Source organism: Phoenix dactylifera, chromosome 5, assembly GCF_009389715.1.
Source record: "Phoenix dactylifera cultivar Barhee BC4 chromosome 5, palm_55x_up_171113_PBpolish2nd_filt_p, whole genome shotgun sequence".
NCBI classification, from domain to species: domain Eukaryota; kingdom Viridiplantae; phylum Streptophyta; class Magnoliopsida; order Arecales; family Arecaceae; genus Phoenix; species Phoenix dactylifera.
Genome location: NC_052396.1, coordinates 4,547,326 through 4,570,044, shown reverse-complemented (window position 1 = coordinate 4,570,044; position 22,719 = coordinate 4,547,326). Strand labels below are relative to the sequence as shown.

At 39.9% G+C, this 22,719-nt stretch overlaps 4 protein-coding genes across 5 annotated transcripts; 2 read left to right on the top strand and 2 right to left on the bottom strand.

Annotated features, from left to right (window-relative positions):
• Positions 1 to 1,426: 1,426 nt before the first annotated feature.
• Positions 1,427 to 6,057, bottom strand: LOC103712155 (flavin-containing monooxygenase FMO GS-OX5-like). Of its 2 annotated transcripts, XM_039126569.1 has the most exons (7): positions 5,369 to 6,057; positions 3,670 to 3,740; positions 2,906 to 3,055; positions 2,572 to 2,654; positions 2,286 to 2,421; positions 1,861 to 2,034; positions 1,427 to 1,767 (listed from the first exon to the last, which is right to left on the bottom strand). In XM_039126569.1, exons 1-7 carry the CDS (start codon positions 5,901 to 5,903, stop codon positions 1,621 to 1,623), a joined length of 1,296 nt encoding a protein of 431 aa, XP_038982497.1. In that variant the 5' UTR covers positions 5,904 to 6,057; the 3' UTR covers positions 1,427 to 1,620. The 2 variants fall into 2 exon arrangements, with proteins under 2 accessions (XP_038982497.1, XP_038982496.1); XM_039126568.1 differs by lacking the exon at positions 3,670 to 3,740 and having other exon boundaries at positions 5,379 to 6,057.
• A 3,175-nt stretch (positions 6,058 to 9,232) lies between these two features.
• On the top strand, positions 9,233 to 9,986 carry LOC103712154 (14 kDa proline-rich protein DC2.15-like). The gene has a single exon (XM_008798598.3). It carries the CDS (start codon positions 9,335 to 9,337, stop codon positions 9,707 to 9,709), a length of 375 nt encoding a protein of 124 aa, XP_008796820.1. The 5' UTR covers positions 9,233 to 9,334; the 3' UTR covers positions 9,710 to 9,986.
• Positions 9,987 to 14,811: 4,825 nt separating this feature from the next.
• LOC103712153 (lipid transfer protein EARLI 1-like) lies at positions 14,812 to 15,753 on the top strand. The gene has a single exon (XM_008798597.4). The coding sequence runs from the start codon at positions 14,916 to 14,918 to the stop codon at positions 15,291 to 15,293; it is 378 nt and encodes a 125-aa protein (XP_008796819.2). The 5' UTR covers positions 14,812 to 14,915; the 3' UTR covers positions 15,294 to 15,753.
• A 5,415-nt stretch (positions 15,754 to 21,168) lies between these two features.
• LOC103712152 (36.4 kDa proline-rich protein-like) lies at positions 21,169 to 22,083 on the bottom strand. Its single transcript, XM_008798596.3, has one exon. The coding sequence runs from the start codon at positions 21,867 to 21,869 to the stop codon at positions 21,411 to 21,413; it is 459 nt and encodes a 152-aa protein (XP_008796818.2). The 5' UTR covers positions 21,870 to 22,083; the 3' UTR covers positions 21,169 to 21,410.
• Between the last annotated feature and the right edge of the window lie 636 nt (positions 22,084 to 22,719).

The window sequence follows — 22,719 nt, the reverse complement described above, 5'->3', positions numbered from 1 at the left end:
CCGACTTGACCCGATTGCCACCCTTAACTGGCGGGGATTCTGTACATGATGATCTTGCCAGAGATGATCGCCGGGCTGTCGCCGAAGAAAATATTCAGTCCTTGGTCAGCGGGGACGAAATTAAAAAAAAAAAATCTAACCCTTGTTCGCTTCGCTAGGGAGGAGGAGATGAGGTGAACAATGATCTAACCATCAATCGGTAACTTTGTCGACTTGGTTCAATGGACTCACTGGCCTCAACTTGATTAAGCTCAGCAGACTGGTTCACCGGGTCATATGCTTTCAGTTGATGGCCAGAAGAAACCTATTAAAGTGGCGCTTCCCTGCTCGCCTAAGAGGGTTCAGCATTCTTATAAGCAATTAGAAAAAAATATTTTTGGGCCATTAGCGAATGTGGATGAGCCTCAACTGATTAATGAGATTCAGACAATTAAGGCCGAACCTTTCTCTATTGGCTCAAACCAAGCCCCATGGTAAAAAGTCAAGGTCACCCAATATTGATCTGGCCGGCCCAACCCATTTGCACCCCTAATAAGGCTCTTACCTTTTTCACTCTTTAGCTGTGCCCCACCCCCTTCTTTACTCTCTCTCTCTCTCTCTCTCTATCATCCTTATTTTGTCCCTCTGTTCCTCACTCCATCTCTTCTGACTTTTTTTTATAGATTTGTCTTAAGTTTTAATGTTGATTGGAATTGTATAGCGTAATAGCTTATGGAACAAGAGAAAACGCTATTCTACTTGGCTTCTATTGAGGTAGACCCTAGCCCCAATTCACGGAAGAATCAGAGAAAGCCTAGGGCTAGGGTTTGTCCCGGGAGTTCAGATTTAGGATTAGGAAACCCCGGTGCTATAAGTAAGATGCTTAATTAATATATATAATTGTGCTAACTGAGGTGGTTTTTTGTATCAGTTTAGGCAATTATGTAGTTCCTTCATTCTCATGAAATCATTTACTTTTTCATAGTCTTGCAAAATATTAATGCTAGTTCAATTTGATAGATTTGGTGTATTATTGGACTGGTTTATGTTAAAAAAGAGGCCAGAAACCCCACGCTTCATTGAGATAATGAAAGAAAGGGGTACAGAACGGTTGATACAAGATCAACCAAGGATTCATTTTGAGAGGGGAAAAAAAGATCCAAGGAAGAAACTAAAGGAGAAGCAAAAGTACAAGCCTCATCTAACTTTTTAAAAAAACACACATCGTGGAGTTCCATTTTAGAAGAATTCAAAAATTTCTTTGATACCAAATTTGCCAACAAAGTACAAACATTTGCTGATCCCAAGCTCTTTTGAATGATATTCTTGCATCTCCAGGAGGTCCAAAAGTTTTGCAAACTCAAAATTATGAAATCAATAAAGTTTTTACCCACTATTAAGTATTTTTCTTTCAATTTCAGCTTAAAATCCAGAGAGAATAAATATCTTATTTAATAGTCTCAAGGCATGAAGTATGAATTATTGAATTTCATCTACTTTCTTTGCTTTTCCTCGCTCTTCTTGATAGTTGAACGTGGTAGGTAACTTATGTCACCTTACTTCAACAAGTAATTTGAACAGATATTCAACGTCATAAAATTAGCACAACCTCTGAAAGGTAACTGCCGTTGCTGGATTTGTCTAATGGTCAACATCCCATTCGTCTCGATACCCACCATCGTCATGATGAGAATAAATTCTCTCGAGCAATGTATCATACATCTGGAATCTCCACTCCTCTATGGGTGGTTCACCAACCTCAGCAGCAAGGTAATTCATGTACTCAGCCTGCTCCATAAGAATATATGAATCATCAGGCACGAGGTCAGATGTAGCAAGAGCTAAACTTTAAAAAAAAAAAAATGAATGTGCCATTGAAACCTTATCTGCACCAAGTGAATGCGTATGGTGTTTCGGCTTCCCTGTCTCTTCCATTTGGAGATATAAATTGTTAACAGATGTAATCATGTCCTCTTCAGGTGGTAGTGCAATCTTATTTGACAGAACTTGCGCTATCCATTTGGACTGTAACTCTAACATTCGAAAAATGATGGTCTGGAAATAGCATAGAAAAGTTAATGTACTTCTTTAATTGTGTTATTTGATTGGCATTTTTGCGTTGCCTCCGCAGATGATATAACAAAATTTATGCAACCCAAGACATTACAATTCATCAATATAATTCTGTAACGTCCAACTGAAAAATTTTAAACTGACCCTAAGCTGCATGAGTTTAGTGAAATCTCTCTCCCCTAAACAGCATGGAAACTCACCGAAGGTGAAAATTTCATAATACAAATACCAACCTTATAAGGTAATCCCACAAAAGAGAGCCATGGGGCTACCCTTGGAGGGAAAACATGCTTATACAGAGGTCCGACACGGTTGTCGTCGATGTTTACAGTATCATCCATTTCTAGAAAGGGGAAGTTGTACTTGTAACTGTAAACGGAACATCGGTTTCAGAAGGAAAAAAGTAATTAGAGAAAGCCAGATATTTAATTAATAATGCTGCCTTGCAAGTTTTCTATGGTAACAGAATTAGAACATGAAGGTATCAATTGACAGGAAAAAAATAAGAAAGCAACATACCCTGTGCAGTAAATGATCGCATCTGCAATTAGTGATGAACCATCAACAAAGTCCACCTTACCATCTTCGTGAACGGAGTCTACCTGCTTGAAATAATTTAGAATAACTTTCATCAAGTAAATAAAGGGTATCCATCTACCTAATATCTTTATACTTGTCATAGCTTTTCCAACATCATCTTTATTCCACTGATTTTTTTGTATTTTTTGGTAAAGATTCCTCTGATCAAATATTTTGTGCTTATGCTTCTAGTATAAAGGTCTCTTGTGACATGCATCTAGTGCAAGTGGCTACATAGAAAAACAAAACTACATCAAATTTAAGGTCAAAATACCATTGAGTGCTGCCAAATATTAATATGACCATCTAGTTTTCCAGCTTCAATATCTGTTGATCTTGATGCTAGGTGAACTTCTTTGGCCACTTTTGATATTTCTTTAGATATATCACAGGCACTGGCTCCCATTCCAATTATAACCACAATCTGCACAATGATGGGATAAATATGTAATTTTTGTATTCTGATGTACCAAATTAAATGAAACAAAATGACATTGATCTGATTCTATCAAGACATAGGTTAACATTGAAGCACATATTATCAATGTAAAATGGCCATGGTATAGAAGGCACTTGCAGACCCTTTCAATTTTTAACATGATGAAAATGGAAGTCATTTAGTTCTTATTGTAATACCTTGAGCACTACCTTACTTTACATCGTCCAGCAACTCTCAGGCAATCCCTCCTCTAATTTTATCCTTTCATGCAACTCTTAAGTCATCCAGTTAGCTTGTTAAATTTCAAAGAATGAGACAGTTCATTATCATCCATCAACAGATCAGTTCATAATGCCATTTTGGAATATTTATATCATTATTATCATTACTCATAATACAACTCAGATCAGCTAAAACTATTATCTTATCTTTCTCTGTAAAATAGCTGAGGAAAGGTAAAATCACAAAACCATGATTCCGAAGACGGATGCCCACATAACATGGATACAGTTATCCTCAAATTACTCTTAAACGTAAAATTCTTAAATTTAGCACCAATCAATTATAGTCTACTGAAGTAAAGCAAGGAAGCTAAGAACCTGGTCTCGAAATGGTTCTGGAACACGATAGTTGTGGCTATGTACTTGCTTTCCAGGCCATCTATCAATACCTATCACATATTTTCAACTTTAACTTTCAACATATTTAATCAGAAAATAAGAAAAATGTCTCAGTAGCATTTAACCTAAAAAAGAAAAAGCAAAATGTAACATTAAGGTTGCGAGTGGGGCTACGAGCCTCTCTCCTTCCCTCCCTCTCCTTTTCGAAATAGAGGAAGGCCCTCGACAGTGCTCATGGTCTGCAACCCTAGCGGTCAACTACCCACGGTATTGCCGGCGGCGTGCCATGCCCGACGACGACCATCAAAACCGAAAAAAAGAAGTATCAAAACAGAGGAGAGCCTATTATCAACAATCCGACGACTTGCCGACCAGATTCAAAGCAAAAATGGTGGCTGCGGTAGTGCTTGGGGTCAAGGAACCCACGGCCAGCAGTGACTTCGGCCGATAGCACCAAACCTACTTAAAACAGGAATTTTCGATTCCTTTAATCATGGAAACCAAGCATCCCAATAGTCAAAGCTCTGGCCATGGTCTCCTGCCACTGCGAGGGATCGGAGGAAGACCCCGGTGGCGAGCACCGGCGGCATAAACAGTTGGAATCGAGAAAAACATGGGTTCAGCTAGTCAAAACAGGGGAAACAGAGCTTTTCCCTTCTCGGCCAAAATTCGGCGATCGTTGGCTGGTCATCAGCGCTCCAAAGAGTCTAGAGAAAGGGAGAGGGTAGTTCGAGGGGGAAGTCGGGTCCTTACCTAGTTTTCTGACGAGGATTGGCTGCAACAACGAGGAGAAGGTGATCGACGTTCGGAGAGGAAAACAAGGAGATCGCCAACGGTGAGCTCAAATCAAGGCCGATTTTCAATTGATGGTGGAAGAGGACCGGGGAGGAACTCTAAATAGAGCTCGGCCATGACCGAAATCCATCCCGGAGTCGAATTCCGTCCGGCCTTCTCGGCGGCATGTGCATCACTTTCTTTCTTTCTTTTTGTTTGGGCCAAAACAACCAGGCCGGTCAAGTAGACTGGGCCTAGTTTAGTGGGCCGCACACTTCCATTCCAATTGTTTGGTTAAGTAGAGTCCTATTCCCATTCCAATTCTAGGAAGGAATAAGAATACCCTGTGGACATGGGGAAGGAAGCTGAAAATTTCTTTAAACACTTGCTCTCCACTGAAGGTTCAATCTTTTTTGAAAGTATCCTCAATATCATCCCCAACTCCCAAAGTAGGGGCAGCTAACTGTGTAGATAGATGCTCTTTTCTCTTGCGGGAAAGCTAATTCTCTAGAATTCAATCCGAACTCCCATCTAATATTGAAATCTTATTGCAATTTCGATTCCCGTCACAAACCAAGCACGTCGAGGAATATGACCATTCCAATTAATATCCCAATTCATTTCGATTTTGATTCCCGTCACAATCGAAAAGCACGGAGATTGGGGGCAAATTCCCATCCCGGTCACAAACCAAAAGCACGTTTAGTCGAGGAATGGGACTTCTTCCGGCTAAACAGCGGTAGTGGAAGTCATCTGTTTCCAACCAAACATGCCCTAAGTTCCAAATTCTACTTCTCCTGGTATCATCTTGGAATCGACTGTAAGGCTGACTACCAAATGTTACCGGCCATGGTTCACATTTGCCGGGAGGGCGATAGATTTTAACGAAAGAATCCAAAATCACCTACACTCACCTGCAATCGTCGGAACTCGGTGTGGTGCCCATTACACACCACCACGGCCTCGAACTCCTCCTTCTTCTTCTCCGCCTCCGCCTCCGTCTGCCACTCCACCATCCACTCGTCATTCCTCCGACCCATCGCCACCCGCACCACCTCCGCCCGGAACCGCACCACCTCGAGCACCCCGGAGTCCCGCGCGAAGGCCTCGATAAATCTGAGCACCTCCTCGGGGCCCGGAAACGCCCGCCGGTCGCCAGGGGTCTTCGACGGGTCCGGGAATGGGTAGTCCCGGAATCCCATCAGCGGGCGGGGGAGGTTGGTGCGGAGCGACGCGTAGAGGCTCCCATGGACCACCCGCCGGAACGGGTCCAGGCCGACCGGATCGGAGTCGGTCCGGGGGTCGTACACCCAGGTCCCGCCCACCCGGTCCGCCTTCTCGAACACCACCACTTGGTGGCCCTCCCGGAGAAGCTCCCGGCCCGCCACCAGACCCGATACTCCGGCTCCGATCACCGCCACCTTGCACGCCCGGGACATTTTTCCTTCTTTTGTGCTGCCTAATTCTCTCGGCAGCCATTACTTATATTTTCCTGACGGCTGGTCATACCTCCCTTCCAGTCAAACAAGGTTTCAGATTGTTGCGATGTCATCCTCATGAACAAAATTCATCCACCTAATCCCATCTCGCCCCTCTCCCCTCGCCGCCACCACCGCCCCCCCACCAATCCTCTTCTCCTCTCTCCTCATCTTCTTATCTCTCTCTCTCTCTCTCTCTCTCCCCTTCTCTAGTCCCTTTCCTTCTCTCTCAAAGATGAGGGAGAGGGGGAACAAAGGATTTGCCATCCAAAAAGGAAGAGGGAGAGATATTTGCTATCTATATATTGTTATAATTCGATTGACTAAATTTCATTTTTTAGAGTGCCATTGTTTGTTGGGAGCCATTTAAGTGCTATCAGATTTTGCAAAGATGGTCCGCTAATTGTGGTTATTTGGTGCTACAGTAATAGTAAAATTTTTAAAACTAGATAAAGCTACAAATTCAGCATAAATCTCATGAAATTTTTCACATGGATACATATGGGGTGGTCTAATTTATAGATGTTGTTTTCTTGATTAGCTGTTATCATGGAACTACCATTGAAAGTTTATAGCTATCTAATCTTTTGGAGGGTCTTCTTCATCTAGTGGGGAATTGAGAGATGGATAAGTGTCTGCTACTCCCCCAAACCATGAAAGACTATCATTTTGTCTGCCTTTATCCCATTCATAAAAGAAACATGTATACAAAATCTCACTTTATGGTTATATCATCCCTTAACTAATCAAAAGCTAGTTACTTAATGGAAGGTCTACCCTTTGATGGCAAATTCTTTGTTGATGTCATATTTGAGTTTATTAAAAGTCTAATCTTAAGTCTCTATATTTCATTATGTTCCCTCTCAAAAATGAGGAACAAAGAATTAAATTAAGATGCCTAAATATCACAAAAAATGAGGTGGAATTTGGCATCACAAAAAATGTAGAATAAAGAATTTGCCATAAAAAAAAAAAAAAGGAGAGAGAGGGAGAAAAGGAGAAAAGAGGAAGGAGGAGGGGAGGATAGAGGTGGCGGCAGCCTTGTGGCTGTCTTAGGAAGAAGGATTGGGAGAGGGGATGAGATGAGGGTTAGTGCTTGAGGATGAGTTTTGTTCATGGAGGTAATGGTGATTATAGACCCAATCATGACATAATTATCTCCATGCCGGCTGTACTTCCAGCGAACTATGTCCACTCAGGTGATAAGTATTTCTAGAGACCTATGTCCATTCAGGTGATAAGTAAGCACCATCAACGAGCTCTAATCCCAATAAGAAAAAAGATGGGCAATATCGCAACAATCCAAAAAATAAGAAATTGATATTACAACAATTGGACATGCATAGAGGTATTTATAGATTCATGCAAATGCAGAATTTTTTTTTTTTTTTACATAAAGATAATGGTGGAAAGCGACTGGATGACGATAATCTGGCTCGGAGCCCAGAAGCTTCCTTCTATTGCATAGTTTTTGGATAGATGATGAAATCAGGTTTTTATTTACAACTTGGGCGACCAGAAAATACCATATTACTATGAAAAACGCTTTGGGGCACCGGTTATATGCACAGAAAAAGTTGCCTTGGTCCACAAATGTTGAACTGGCAACTCTATAATAACCATCCCTTTGTATGGCACGGTACTTACACTTGCAACACCCTCCCCTGTATTGTTGCTGAATGAAATTTTGGAGTACAAAATACTGGCTCCCCGAGGCATTACTCTGTTATTATTAAAAGCAGGTAAACCTGATCAAATCCAAACCTAACCTCTATTTCTTATGGGGCTCTTCTCTGAGCAAACTAAGCCGCAACGTATTTTTATATCATTGGGCTCCTAACTGATCCTGGCTTTGTTTGAACAAGCCTAAAGTCGGGGTGGGCTGGACAGAATGCAGGCCCAAAATGGCCCACTGGAAGGGGCATCAAGTTGAATCCAAAACCTCCATTGGGTTCTGAAATCTCTGTTTGTTTTTGTTCTTGTTTTGCTTTTTTTTTTTTTTTTTTTTGGTGTAACGAATCCTTGATTTATTTTGCTCTTCCTGCCACTAAGAATACTCGCGTCTGCTTTCTGATATGGGGAGAGCAGTCGAGCCACGGGCAAATCACGTCCCAATCTGCTTGGACTTGTTCAGGCCCAAGATCAGCTCTTTCAGGCTTGCTTTAGTTCAAAAAATGAGCCGCGCTCAAGTAGTTGCTCCAGTAGTTTTGAGAACGAGATGATTCATAAACTATTTACACCAAACTAACAAAGTACATAAATAATGACACTTGATGCATCGATGAAGGTCTACTGAATCATTGTTTATGTATGATACGTGGAGGGAAAACGAATTGGCCCATTTATCACTCATGCAAGCGATCATATTTGGATAGTTTATTACTGGAATTAATTAACTACCAAAGAGGAGTTAATCTAATCACGAGAGAGGTAATTCTTGTAGGTTACTGCCGGTAACCACCATCTAAACCTGTTGCTAGAAACAACTTCCAATGATAAAATGAAGGAACAAAGACCCATTTGCTCTCTCTCGCATCCTCTCATAGAATTATAGTTTACCGCAATGTCTACAATGAATGGGGCTGTATCAGTCTCTTATCTTAGAATCAACTTATCTAAAGTGAAGGTTTGACCCACTCCAAGGTGCATCTTAATATTAGTGCATCAAGGTTGAAATCAGATTGATGAAGGTTGAGTCTTTTCTTTCTAATCTGATCTCCTCCTTTGGTGCCCATCTTATTTTATCTTGCGCTTCTCATTATTAGATGCATCGATATTGTATGTACTCAGATGAAATAAAAATTGGTTCGATCCCTTTCCTTCTATCGTGTTCATGCTTTCGGTGCATCTCCTATTCTTCTTATATTAACTCACCTCACCTTGTATTGTGATTCTGTGAACGAAGGATTCATCCTCGGTTTCTTCCTCTGCATTGCTGCTGCATGATGCCTCTTCACGAGCTAAAATAGTGCCCGTCCGTGATAAATCAGAATTTTCCTTGGATTTATATACATAGATTAATGATCTAAACCGTGTAGATGCTGTTCCCTTGAGTATAATATCATGAGATGCATTAAACTCTAGATTAAAACATTAAACTGTATTGCCCACCGATCTAGAAAGACTCCAAAACCAGCTGCCTGACCCTCGTCACCTCATTGCCAGCTAAAATCTCATCACCCCGAGGATCCGCTGTTTGTCATCTGGTAAAGCTTTTTTGTCCCCAATACAGCATTTCAGACTCAAGGCACCAACTCTCCCCCCTCCCTCCTCCCTACAAATACCGACCCCAATTACCAACTCATCCATCACAAACACCAGGCCCGTTCCACAGTTCCATACCAGTGCTGCAGCACTACGTACACTCAGGTGTTTGTGGGCATTTTGTAGCCATGGCATCCAAGCCCTCAGCCTCAGCTGCGCTCTTCCTTGCCCTCAATCTCCTCTTCTTCACCCTCACCAGTGCCTGCGGCACCTGCCCAAGCCCAAGTCCTCCCTCCGGCGGCGGCAAGTGCCCCATGGATGCCCTCAAGCTTGGCGTCTGCGCCAACGTGCTGAAAGGCTTGATCAACCTTAACCTCGGCAAGCCACCAAAGAAGCCCTGCTGCTCTTTGCTTGAAGGCCTCGTCGACCTCGAGGCTGCCGTTTGCCTCTGCACTGCATTAAGAGCCAACATTCTGGGGATCAAGCTCAACCTTCCAATCCACCTTAGCCTGCTTCTGAACTACTGTGGGAAGAAGACACCCAAAGGCTTCCAGTGCCCTTGAACACTCCAACTCTCTCTCTCTCTCTTCCTTTGTTCCATTTGTTCTGGGTGAATTTTTTATTGAGAATTGCATTGTTCCTGTTTTTATTTATTTATTTTTTCCATTTCTCGTATTTGGGATTTCTTGTTATTGCGTCGCTACTCGTGATCAACTTTCAGTTTATTGGCAAGGGAGGAGATGAGACAGCGGTCTGGAATGGCTGTTTGGTTGTTTAATTAAATTATGTTTTGAATACGCAATTCTCATCTTTAATGAAATGCGTATCTTTCTTCTTCTATAGTTTTATCATCTGGGATTTCTGTCTAGATATACCAATGATACCCAGAATGTTATTTATTTCTCTGGAGTAAGGTGGATGTTAGTCTCAGAGCCTGCGGGAAGTATGCCTACGCATTGTCAGAAAGACTTTTCTCCCTTCATCTGAAAAAAAAATGACTATGATTTATGCACATGAATATGAAGAGGAAGAAACCAATTGAGTTTCTGCTTGGAAAAAGGAATAAATTAAGTAGAATCGAATGCTCGGATAGAATCGAAAACCGAGCTTTGCATTGCAAAATAGATTAGATATAATTCCGTGAATTCATTCTAGCAACAAGAATACACGACAAATATCGCATTTCCATGGATATAATCTACTAATTTTTACCGGTTTGGTTCGCAACCTGCCATGCGCCCGATTTGTAGAGGATCTCCGTTAATGGCTTGTCAAGCAATATTAAGTCGCCAAATCAATCACTAATCTCTGCATTTGAAAAGAAATTTTAGGATTTCACAAGTTCGGACTTCCAACAACTAAGCATTATTCTGAATGCATGGGAATTGATCGATGAAACTGCACAAAGGTGGATGGAATTGTAAAACATGCGTTGTTATAGAAATAAGATCCAAACAATTTCAATGATCCAAGTTGGAATGGACTAGGTCATGAAACAAGTTTATTTGATTGTATTTTAGGGATCAAATGTTGAAAAATAGATCTGACCCAATTTACTCTTCCTTTCCCTCTAGAAAGCTACCCAAAGGAGCAAGGGTAGCTTGTTACAGGTTTTACTTTGTCTTTTGGGGAAAAATTGCCTTTTGACCTCTCAATGCTGACCTTATTTTACTTATGCACCCTTCATTTTAAAAATTTTCAATTAGATCTTTGAAGTTACATGCCATTCCAATATGAGTCTTCCGGCCATCTCTATTAACTAGGCATTAAGGGCTCGTTTGTTCGCGGAAAGTATGTTCCCTTCTAGAAATATGATTTCTGAAAAGTAGATTCTTAGGAAGAGAATGCCTGGAAAAGTACTTTTGACATGTTTGGTTGACAATGGATAAGTAACAGATTTTTAGAGTGCTTATGTTTGGTTGACCATCCACTTTTTTGGAAAAATTATGTGTAATTCCTATTATAACCTTAACAAAAATTAGGTCTTTAATGCCTCTTTAATGCTGAAGGCTTTTTTGAAAAAAAAATAAAAATAGAGTGATTTCCGGCTCACGGAAAAGTAATTTTTTCATGTTTCTTATAGGAAAGACTTTTCCATGAAACATAGGAATCATATTTCCATGGAAATACAATTTTTCTATCTCTCTCCTTTGAAAACTCCAACTAAACAAGAGGCATCTCATTACTTTCCTGTTGACCATACTTTCCTCCTTTCTTTTCCCGCGAACCAAACAAGCCTTAAGGGATTCTCTCATATGACTATTAAGTGATAGCTTAAACTACCTTTATGACTATACCCTTGTCTTTTAGGCCTTAGGGTGCTTCAAGGTTTGTACTCTATCCCTGGCCCTATCTTTCTCTCCCTCTTTGTTTCTCCACTACTCCAAGACTGCTACTCTCCATTGCTACCCCCTTCCTTATTTACAACCCAGCCCACGATTGTACCCCAGACCTCACTTGACACCAACTCCAAGTGCAAGCATTGTGTTCCTCATTTGCCACCAGTGGTAGAAGAACTCAGAATTTCATCCAAAAAGCCTAACTAGAAGGTATTATTTACATCTTTTTGACCTGATATAAATGATAAAGGTTTGAACTCTAACTAATTCTTCTGTCAATTGACTTATTTGAGTCTTGTCGGGAGTGCCTATTGTCGTAGTCACACATCAGGTGACAAAGGAGTGCTAAAGTTTATAAGCTTGGGCCACTCCATCTGGTAGCATAATTTTTGGGGCATCAAATCCATGATGGATGGTATTAGGCTAGATCCAATGTACGTTACAGCTTTAACAATCATATCGAATCTTCGTTGGGGATATAAGGATCGAGTGACAAACTTGTCATGAGGTTGGGTTGCAAGATTGTCATGGTCTCGTATCGTCTGATATAGGAGTGCCATATGGGTTTATAAGCCTGGACTAATCAAACATCTAATAGCTTAGCCTCTTGGGCTGTATGTCTTCTAGCATATATTTAGTCATTCATTGTGCACTGGAGAGATCTTAGATACTTATATAAGGCCAAAGAATTCAAATACTACATTCTAACTAGTTTTTTTGGATGGATATTATAGCACAGGTTTGTTTGAGGTTGATCACCGGTCAATCGTCATGTTTATGATTGGATACTTGGACCTTCAATTTGATAAGGATACCAAATCAAGACTTAAATGAGCAGAATATGCAAGAGATCGTATTGGCGTGTATTTAGCCCTGCATCGGTCATATGCCAAGAAAATCTTAGATACTTATTTAGAGCCAAGAAACTCAATAATACTTTTCGATTAGTCCAAACAATAACTTTCAGCTAGAGCTAATTTGATGGCAAGAATTAAACAGGAGTATGTGAGAGCTCCTAGCATGTGTTTACTCACCATATTAGTTGTATGTTGCTTCATTACACTTGTGACATCCACCCATCATGCAACCTTGGTTCCAGGCAAAGCATATTCTTTTCCGCACATGCAGCTTATCTTTTCCTAAATAATGTTGCTACGAAATACATTGATCTCATCCCACAACAGTGAGTTGCTTGGAAATCCCACATTATAACTTTTCCACTCCATATCTCCATGGAGTGGAAAAGTCTTTGAACATCCTTTCATATATAAATGGGATTGTAGCTAGACTGTCATAGAGGAACTTTTTAGAATCAAAATGGAGCCAAGCTAAGAATGACAACAGGTTTACCAAATAGTTGCATTTAAAACAAGCCAGAGCAATGCTGTTACAAAGCATTTTTTTTTTTAATGTAAAGAGTAGTTAGCCAACGTAAGATGCGCGTGAGTTCATTCAGCACGAAAATAAATTTAATAGGCGACTGTGATGTCGGTTATAATTGCAAGCATGAGTTAGCAGTCTCTGATGTTTGTTTCCTTTCTGGGGCCTCGCTTCCGTGTAAAGGCTTGGACATGTTTGCTCTGTGGCCCCCTCCCCCTCCTCCACAAACTCTGAAAATTGGATTATTTAAAACAAATTCAGTAGATCTAATCATAGAGCTCCAGCTCCATCATTTATTTTTAATCATGTATTTTAGAAGTGAGATACGGGGACTCACTTGCCAAAGTCCTTCTATTTTAAACATTATATATAGCAAAGATATCTAAAATAATTACTAAAAAAACTAATTTTTTCTGACGCCTTTTAGAGCATGTACCGATGCTTATAAGCGTCGGTAATTTTAGCGTCAACGCTTTTAAAGCGCCGCAAAATGTCGGACAGGTGAGAATGGAATTTTTTTTACCAACGCTTTTATAAGTATCGGTAATTTTGGCGTCAATACTTTCAAAAACATTGGATAAGTGAGGTAAAAAATTTTTTTATTGATATTTTGTGAAAGCGTTGGCAAAAATATCAGACCTAGTTAACAGCCGAGGAGAGAGACTGGCCGGCTGGCCGACCGACCCACGACGGGAGAGCTGAGAGCGATTAGAGAGGGATTCCACTTCAAGACGCAGCGGCAGTGGAAGGGGGGTTGGGATCGGAGAGGAGAGGGGTTGGGATCGGAGAGGAAGAGGATTGGGATGATGGCGGCCAAGTGGGGTACAATTGGCCGCTGACGATGCTTTCTAAAACATTGTCTTAGCTTGCAATTAGAGGAGAGATTAAATCGGAGAGGATTAGGCTTCTGACGATGCTTATAAGCGTCGTCTTTAGTCTTAGCTTACTTTGGATTCCGATGGCGTTTTTAAGCAACATTTAAGTCCTTCCTTCCTTCTTCATTTGGCCTCCATCGACACTAATAAGCGTCGTATGAGTTTCATATCGATTTAGAAGCGCCAATAAATTTTGACGCTAGAGCCAAAATTACCAACGCTTTTGCATGGCGTTGGCATAAGACTGCTTTTGTTGCAGTGATACAAACATATTAACGTGTGCTCTGTCGGCACGGTTCTTATTACCAGCATATTACTCATGAAAGAAAGAATGGGCATGCAATGATTACAAATAAAATTTGAACTCTCAAAATTTAGTCTAATCATGCCAACCTTGATTGGAAAAGGCCAACCCTGATTTCAACTTATCATGTCAATGTTGAGTCTAATCAAAATACAACTCAGCTCCAGCTGTCTAATTCTTCTAGTGTTCTCCAATATATCAAACATGAGAGTAGCAAATATGAGATACATCTAAATCTTTTGATCGTCCTAATTAGCAACAGTGGCTTCGCATTCTGTTTATAATTTAGATACGTATGCAAGAATTTAAGATTTTTGGTTCTTCAGAAAAAAAATCGTCTAGCAGAATTGCCCAGGTCTACGTATAAATGGTGAAACAACTTGGTTTCAAACTTCAAGCGCTCTACTTAATTTAGAGGAGGGTTGGCATTATTGCGTTCTTGCTCAAATGCAACTAAAGAGTCATCTGATTAGATGGATGCTTCGATGCGATGCTGATGTTTAACCAGGGCCAGGGCACGGGCATTTGTCCAAATACCCCGCCCCACCCACATAACCCTCCAAACCATTCCCTTGTCCTTCCCTCCTCCTGCCAGCTAAAACACACATTGCCACTACGCAGCCCACATGGCTTAGCTTCCATTTTCACTTGCTTTCTTATTTCTCTTTCCATCAATAAACAAATCGCCACAAAATCTACTGGCCCTCCATGCTCCATTAGGAGAGTAAAAAATATCTACCACCTTTCTATAAATTCCCGGCCGTCACCTCCATACCGATCCATTCCATCACAAACACCGGTATCCGGAACTGTTCCCACTCTCCCACTGCTTAAACCATCCCACCTAGGTGCTCGTGCTTTATACCTAGCTATGGCATCCAAGACCTCAGCATCAGTTGCTCTCTTCCTTGCTCTCAACCTGCTCTTCTTTGCTCTGGTTGGCGGCTGTGGCTGTGCGTGTGGTTTTTGCCCAAGCCCCCCGACCGCTGGCTACTGCCCCATGAACGCCCTGAAGCTAGGCGTGTGCGCCAACGTGCTCAACGGCCTCATCAACCTGAACCTCGGCAATCCATCGAAGAAGCCGTGCTGCACTCTCCTCCAAGGCCTCGCCGACCTCGACGTCGCACTCTGCCTCTGCACGGCACTCAAGGCCAACATCCTCGGCATTAACCTCAACATTCCTATCGACCTCAGCTTGCTCATCAACTACTGCGGAAAGAATGTCCCCACTGGCTTCCACTGCGCGTAAAGTGCTAGCTCACCACCTATACATCCTCTGGTCTCTCTGTCCGTGGTCTCCTTGCTTGCGTTGTTGCAGGTATAGATTGTTTGGGTCCTCTGAAAGTTTTTTCTTTTCTTTTTTCGTTTTATCCGGTTTGGTTTTGTTGATGTCAGGGTTGTAGCTGTAGTTGTTACTGTTGTTGAGTTAGGAGCAGGGACTCTGAATAAGCCTGGTTCAACAACAAAAAGTTCATGTTATGTGTGGGAAATGGATCGAAGATTCTTAATTTGGAGCCAACAAGTGTAATCTGTGTTGGTGTTGCTTGTGGGGAGGATTTCGTGTTATGTTTAGGTGCTATGGGGTTAAACTTGGTTGTCTTTATTGTGTAATGCTTTCCGCATTTGGATAGTATGTGTATGTGAAGGCCTGCTTTGGTTTGGCACTTGTCATTGAGCTTTCCTCCTTGGAGAAGGTTGCAGATTGTCCGCGAACTTGCACTCCTGGTGGTAACATTTCAATTTAGTATTTAATTTTTACTCTTTTTTTCCCGGTATTAAGATTTGATTCTAATCACTATTTTCTTTTTAGTTGCTTCTTTTTTTTTTGAGAAAACCGTTAATCGTTATATTATTATTTTGGTCGCCGCTCCAATGGTTTTTATTCTGCAGCAATTTCTTCTTATGCGTCACCACCAGTAAAATATGGTTTTGGAAAGATAAGGTAGAGTTTTGGAGCATACGTGTACATTCCAAGGCCACACTCTCTGCTCAATCCTGAACACTCTTTTGAACTCGCTTCTGTGTCTGATGCATATTCACCTTACGTAGGCCATATACATACGCACATGCACACACACACACACATATATATATATATATATATATATATATATATATATATATATATATATATATGCATGTGTGTATGTATATGACCTACGTACATACGGTACAGTTTGGGAACATGCGTGCTTCATGACTCGCGTGTACGTTCCAAGGCCACTCTCTGCTCAATCCTGGGGACGCTTGTGAACTCGCTTCTCCGTCGAGGGCATATCCACCTTAAGTAGGTTATATACATATACATACATACATATATATATATATATATATATATATATATATATATATATATATATATGTATGTATGTATATTTGTATTATGTTTATACACACATATATATATATATATGTGTGTGTATATATATAAATATATATATGTATATATATATGTATGTATGTATGTATGTATGAAAAGAGAAAAAAAAAAAAAAAAAGCAAAAGAGCTTTCATTTGCGCATGGAGTTAAAAATAATAATAATAATAAAGCTGGGTCACATCCCTCAACCTCCAAGAATCGGAATCGAACGCGAGTTAATTCCATTTAGAAGAGTTTCGTCCATAAACCAGAGCTCACATTAACGTAAGGACAAGAAATATCATTTGATGATGCGATTTGGTACCCACTCATTTATATGAGTCAGCTTTCCTCGGTCCCGGGGATCCCTGACACTATATTTACTTGGCCTTAGGAATATCTAAGGGTGTTCACGTGATCTAGGGCTCACATGTCCTTCGTTGGGACGTGACATTGGAACTACATGGTCTAAAATCATCGCGAACATCATTATTGCCACCAGTCTTTTATACACCATCAAAAGAAGGTGACCATTCCCCTATTCGAAACGCTTGCAGATTGGGTTAGAAGATGGACGATTTTAGACAGGACATATGTTCTAAAAGATAAATAGGACAGCAAACTAGATCGCCTCCTTTGTTGTTCGGCACTTCGGAGAGGTTCTTTGAACGTCTGCAGTAGACATATCTTCTTCATTGTACTTTTTACTTTCTCGTGATTTGACAGGATACGCTCATATTAGAGCTATATAAAATTTACCGTTTTAACCAAATAAAAAAAAAAAGATGGGTTCAAGACGAATCCTTCCCTAATTGTGGGAAGGTTAATTTAATTTGTGAAGATGTTAACCATCCTAACCAAAGCCAACCCAAAAAAACTTGATCATGCAATTATGGTTAGACACTAGCTGGATTTTTTAAGTATGACCATTTTATCATGGCATATGTAATTAGCCCGTGCGTCTTATGCACCGAAGATGAATGTCCACCTCACCCTTTTCTTAGATAGGACTCTTAGAATAAGGTATATGTGCATTATATGCCATAATTATGCAATCAAGTAAACTTGTTTTTGTATGCTTGATGTGCCTCCACTTCATTGTGGTGTATTTATTGGCATAAAAATAACTTTAATAATTATTTTAAAACCATTATTTTAGCCATGACAAGTATCATAAATATCTATTTAGTCTATAATATAGGAGAAATTTTAGAGTCCACTTGGATTGATATATCATTCTGTATTTAGTCTTTCATTAAAAATTTTATTCTCATTCCTTGACATTGATGTCATTTTGTATTTTAGTTTGCATTATATCTCTGTGTGTGTGTCCCTGTGTCTGTCTTGTAGCTGTTCCATGCATCCTTTTCTTTTTTCTTGTTTCACAATCTTTTATCCATAAAATTTCAATATGCATGTAAGAATGGTTATATAACAAGCATATCATCTATGTGTAGTTTAACTTGGTAGTATTGCACTATAACGATTTTTACATTGACATTTTTTTTAAAAAAAAATATGATTATAATTGATTTTTGATATATGTTGTTTCTACCTAAACATAATTAGAGTTTAGAATTTGGGAATAGAGCAAGTCTAAGGTGTTACATTTGCATCCACCCCAAATCAAGATCTTGGTGGCTGATTCAAGCTACTTCCTAGTGGTTCAATAATTAGAACCAGCGGAAGTCTGATGGGCCAGGAGCAGAACATGGGCGGTTGGCGTAAGGCCGGTTGGTGGCCGTGTGGACTCCACTGCGAGCGTTCGCAAACCCGTGACGAACCGGTCCCGGTGGATCCTAACGCTTCTCGGTCTTGTCAGTGCTTGGCTCGTCAGGAGGGTAAAGCTGCCAGGGACGCACAGCTAAAATTAGGAGTGGTACGGTTCAGTCCGTGACCGTCTCGCATAACTTGTTTTTTATAGGGATCTAAAGAGGGAAAAAAATAATTTTGATGTGACAGCCACTTTTTTTGACAAGCGTTTTTCAGCAAGTATAGCTTTTGCGATAAGTATTCTACGTTATCGCCCACGTTGGAGCTCCGCTAGGCACCAACACCATGCATGGCATGCCAATTATTACCTTGGAACCTCACAACCTCCCACCAAATAACGTAAACTATTAAAGATAATTAGGTGAAAACTGCTAAGATGGTAGAAACTTTTAGTGGTAAAAATTATCACTAAAAGTAATAAATTATTATTAAAATAGACTAGTGGCATAATAATAATAATAATAATAATAATAATAATAATAATAATAATAATAACAATAATAATAATAATAATTTTTAAAATACTAAAATGATTCGATCGGAAAGAAGAAAGAATTTTCTCAATTCGTTCAATTCAAATCTATCAAAATAAATTAAAAAAAGAAAAAATATAAAAGTGAGATTATTTTTTTTATTGACGGTGATAAAATGGAGGCACATTGCCACTATTTATAATAGTAAGGTTCGTTCTTGCATAATTAATATTGGATTCCACTTCTAGTTCCAATGAGACTCACTTTCCTAAAATAAGCATTACTAGTAGAAATAAATTTAATAAAACTAAAATTCTATAAGAGATAGATCTCGACTTCTGCATTAACTTGGCCTTCTACCTGATTCTTCTTGTATTAAAAGATACACTAGGTTAAAATCTTTCCTAAAAAGGTAATTTTTGGTTTGACCGGCCTGTTTTAGAGCTTAAACGATGAAATTTAAGCATAATTGCTAGAGTCGCAATCCCCTTTAGGAGTGGCACTACGTTGTAAAGATTAAAAAGTTATCCGATTTCGAAATAAAGATCATATCAATTGAACATTGTATGGCCAAATTATGGCATTCGAAAAATTGGCTTGTAATTTAGCTTTTCAATATGGTGGATCTTGTTTTTGGATCCTATCCAATACTACTTGTAGTGGCCAAAATAATCCATATCTAATCTAGTAATTCTTTTAGATCATTAAAGACATCATTTATTTTTCGACTAAAAAATAGTTGTCATGAAGATGAATATCTCTATTAAAATAGAAAATTTACCAGTCATATTAGGTCTATATATCTTTAAAAGCTATTATTCTACCGCTACGTACATGTAGACTACTCTTAGCAGACAAATATCATTTTGCTGCTATAAAAGTTGTCAATAAAACCCTCTTATCTTGTGGTAAAATTTGGGACTATTTTGGTATTGAATAGTTTGATAAATATTTGCTATTATGGTCACGAGTTGAAAGGCCTATTCAAAGGTTCAGTAAAATGTACTTATTAAGTAGCATTTTGTCAATTGGTTGTCATTTCTTTTCTTACTTTTTAACAATGTAGGCATCTCTTCGAACCTCGTGGTATTTTCATTGTGCTTCTCTTTTTGGAGAAAACAGAGGGGAAATGCTAAGTTCCCCCAACCAAATTACTTTTATTGTATTTCTAAAAATACAACAATGATGATGACAATAATATTAATATAACATGATGATGATCATGTTAATGATGACAATGATAACTTTTTTGTTTCCAAAATGTAGTTGTTGTTGGCCAACCCCCAGGTCTGAACTTACGATCTCTCGCTCGGAGAGGGAGGAATCAACTAGCAAAGTTGGCAACCATTGGTGCCAACGATGGTAATTAGCTTTGGATAAAATGTAGACAAGATTATGATATAGATACCTACGATGAATTCATTTATAATGAAAAAAAATGATTCATGAAGGAATACGATATGGAATCTACAAATTAACCGCCTAAACTATCATCGTGCATTGGATTGCAAAGAATAAAGAAATGCCTTAACTAGCACTGCGACCTTTTTTTTTTTTTTTTTTGCATTTTCACCAACAAAGGAAAAAAAAATATCGAAAAAATCATGGCATTTTGATTTTCCTAATAATACCTACCATCTATATCAAGTGTTGAAAATTGATAAAAATTCAAAAGGTCCTAAATGTAAGTCTGTCTATTTGGACCATATAGTATACCATGATAAATGATTTAAGTTATATGTTCATTCATAATTGAATGTTTGTAATAAAAATCTTATTACACATCATTTTTCAGAAATATAATGAAAAATATTGTTCACAAACATTATGAAATTTAAAACATACATATAGAGAGAGGTTTGCTACTTTGCACTCTAATAAGAGAAGGATGATTGTCCATGATTGTATCACATCTATAGGATATTCAAGATACAAATGGATGGATTTGATCGCCCTGCATTGTCTGAATTGATCTTCAGGTGGAATGTGCAACCGAAGCCGCATAAAATAATCTAAAACTTGTCAAGCCTTCCCCACATCCGCATACGTATCCTCTATCAAGTCAATCGAAACTTCAATATTTGAAATTAAACTCCTCACTTTCTAATCATGCAAACAGCCCTAATTTCGGGCTGTTTGTAAAGAAAGACTCCTTACATTTTTGCAGCCAGCAGTCGCTTGATTGGTGTCCTCACTTCCGTCCGACCGAAGAGAAACCTATCTTTTACTATTTTAAGGTTAAAATTACCATAATGTCCTATTCACCTTAGAATAGCTAGAAAGAGATAATAAAAACATTGGTAGGTACGGAAAAGTATGAATATTTCGGCGATTAACTTACAAGTAGTAGTAATAGGAGAGAAATATTCACGAAACATTTCATTTTTTTGGGTAGAATATTGAATGATATCTATAAGGATTTATATACAATCCCAACTTCAGCTAGTCTTTTTGTATGAAGTTTTGGATTATTGCAAATGGTGTCAAAATGAATCCGGCTCATAATTTTGAGACAAATAAAACCAAACTGAATTCAAATAAAAATCATTGCAAGTCAGTACGCAAGCTAACAACCTTACAAATGATTTTGAGGCAAGAAATCATTGACACCATTGAAGCCAGCTCTCAGTCAAAGACACCCTAACCCTAAACCACCACATTATCACCAAATGCCGATCGAACCCTAACACAAGAAGCCACGCCACCCATTCCAACGTATCAAACTTGCTAGTTTTGTTTGTTTTTGTTTTCTTGATGCTAGCTAGCTGAGAGGGCAGACGTGACCCTGAGGAGGGTCCTTCCCGCAAGTGATGAGGACCTGGAGGGCCAGTGGGATATAAATGTCGAGGTTGAGCACCCTCAGCTTGATGGCGGTACAGAGGCACACTGCGGCCTCCAGCTCCAGCAAGCCCTGCAGCACCGGGCAGCACACGTTCTCCACCGGCTTGCCCAAACCAACGTGCACCAGACCGCCCAAGACGTCGAGACACAGCCCCAGTTTGAGAATGTCGAACGAGCACTTGGCCGGAGGTGTACCCATCCACGGAAGGCCGCTGCCGCCCTCGGATGGAGGTGGAAGCAGCATTCTAGGTGGCTTCTTTGTGGATGGAGACCATGGGAACGTCGGGCGGGAGCACGAGTTGCAGGCGAATGCCGCCGGCAATGCAATGGACGTGAGGGCCATGGATAGGAGCAGTGCTGCCTTGGTTCTGGAAGCCATGAAGATAGCGTCTTAAGGATGGGAGGAATTAATGCATCACTGTAGGTGGATTTATAATGAGTTCGGAGCCCAACCCGTGAACTACTCTTTCCAGTCATCAAGCTCTTTCCGCCTTTCTTTTTAATTTGATCTTGTCTCGAAAAAGAAGTGTTTCAGTGGAGGGTATGCTAATGGCATTGGGCATGTGGATCTCCATGGCACCCAGTTCCCCTCCTCACGGATGTCTATCCTCTCTCTCTCTCTCTCTCTCTCTCTCTCTCTCTCTCTCTTTCTCTCTCTGTGTGTGTGTGTGTGTGTGTGCCTGATTCTGATCGACTGCACGTGTACGTTTGTGTCACGGTTTTCCTACTATGAGGCTTAATTTGGATTTTCTGTTGTTGGGTTGAGATTTCTTAGTTTCATTGCCTCAACATGCATTTAGGCTTGAGAAATTCTGGTGAGACCGAGTCCAACTTGACCCCAAGATGTTCTGAATCTAGCTAGTTTCGAAGTGCAAGATTTAGACCTAGTATTCAATATATCAGATATTATCATTCTAATGCCGAGCCTCATTGCAGGTCAAGTGTACGTGGCACAATTCTAATAGTCAGGGACTGACTTTAGTGCAGTGTTTTGTTGATCAAGGTTGTTCGAGTTTGGAAGGATGAGGTCCGATACTGGGAGATCCACACCCAATCCACCTGGCGTAATGTTCTATATAAAGAACCATTGCATGCACCCATGGCTCTAACTTCAGTTATGGGTTGTCGGTCTGAATCGGATCCGTGTGGTTCAAATTGTAGTCTATCCAATCCAGTTGCACCACTTTTTGAGAGAATATTGGTGATTGGTATTTTATTAAAAAAAAGTT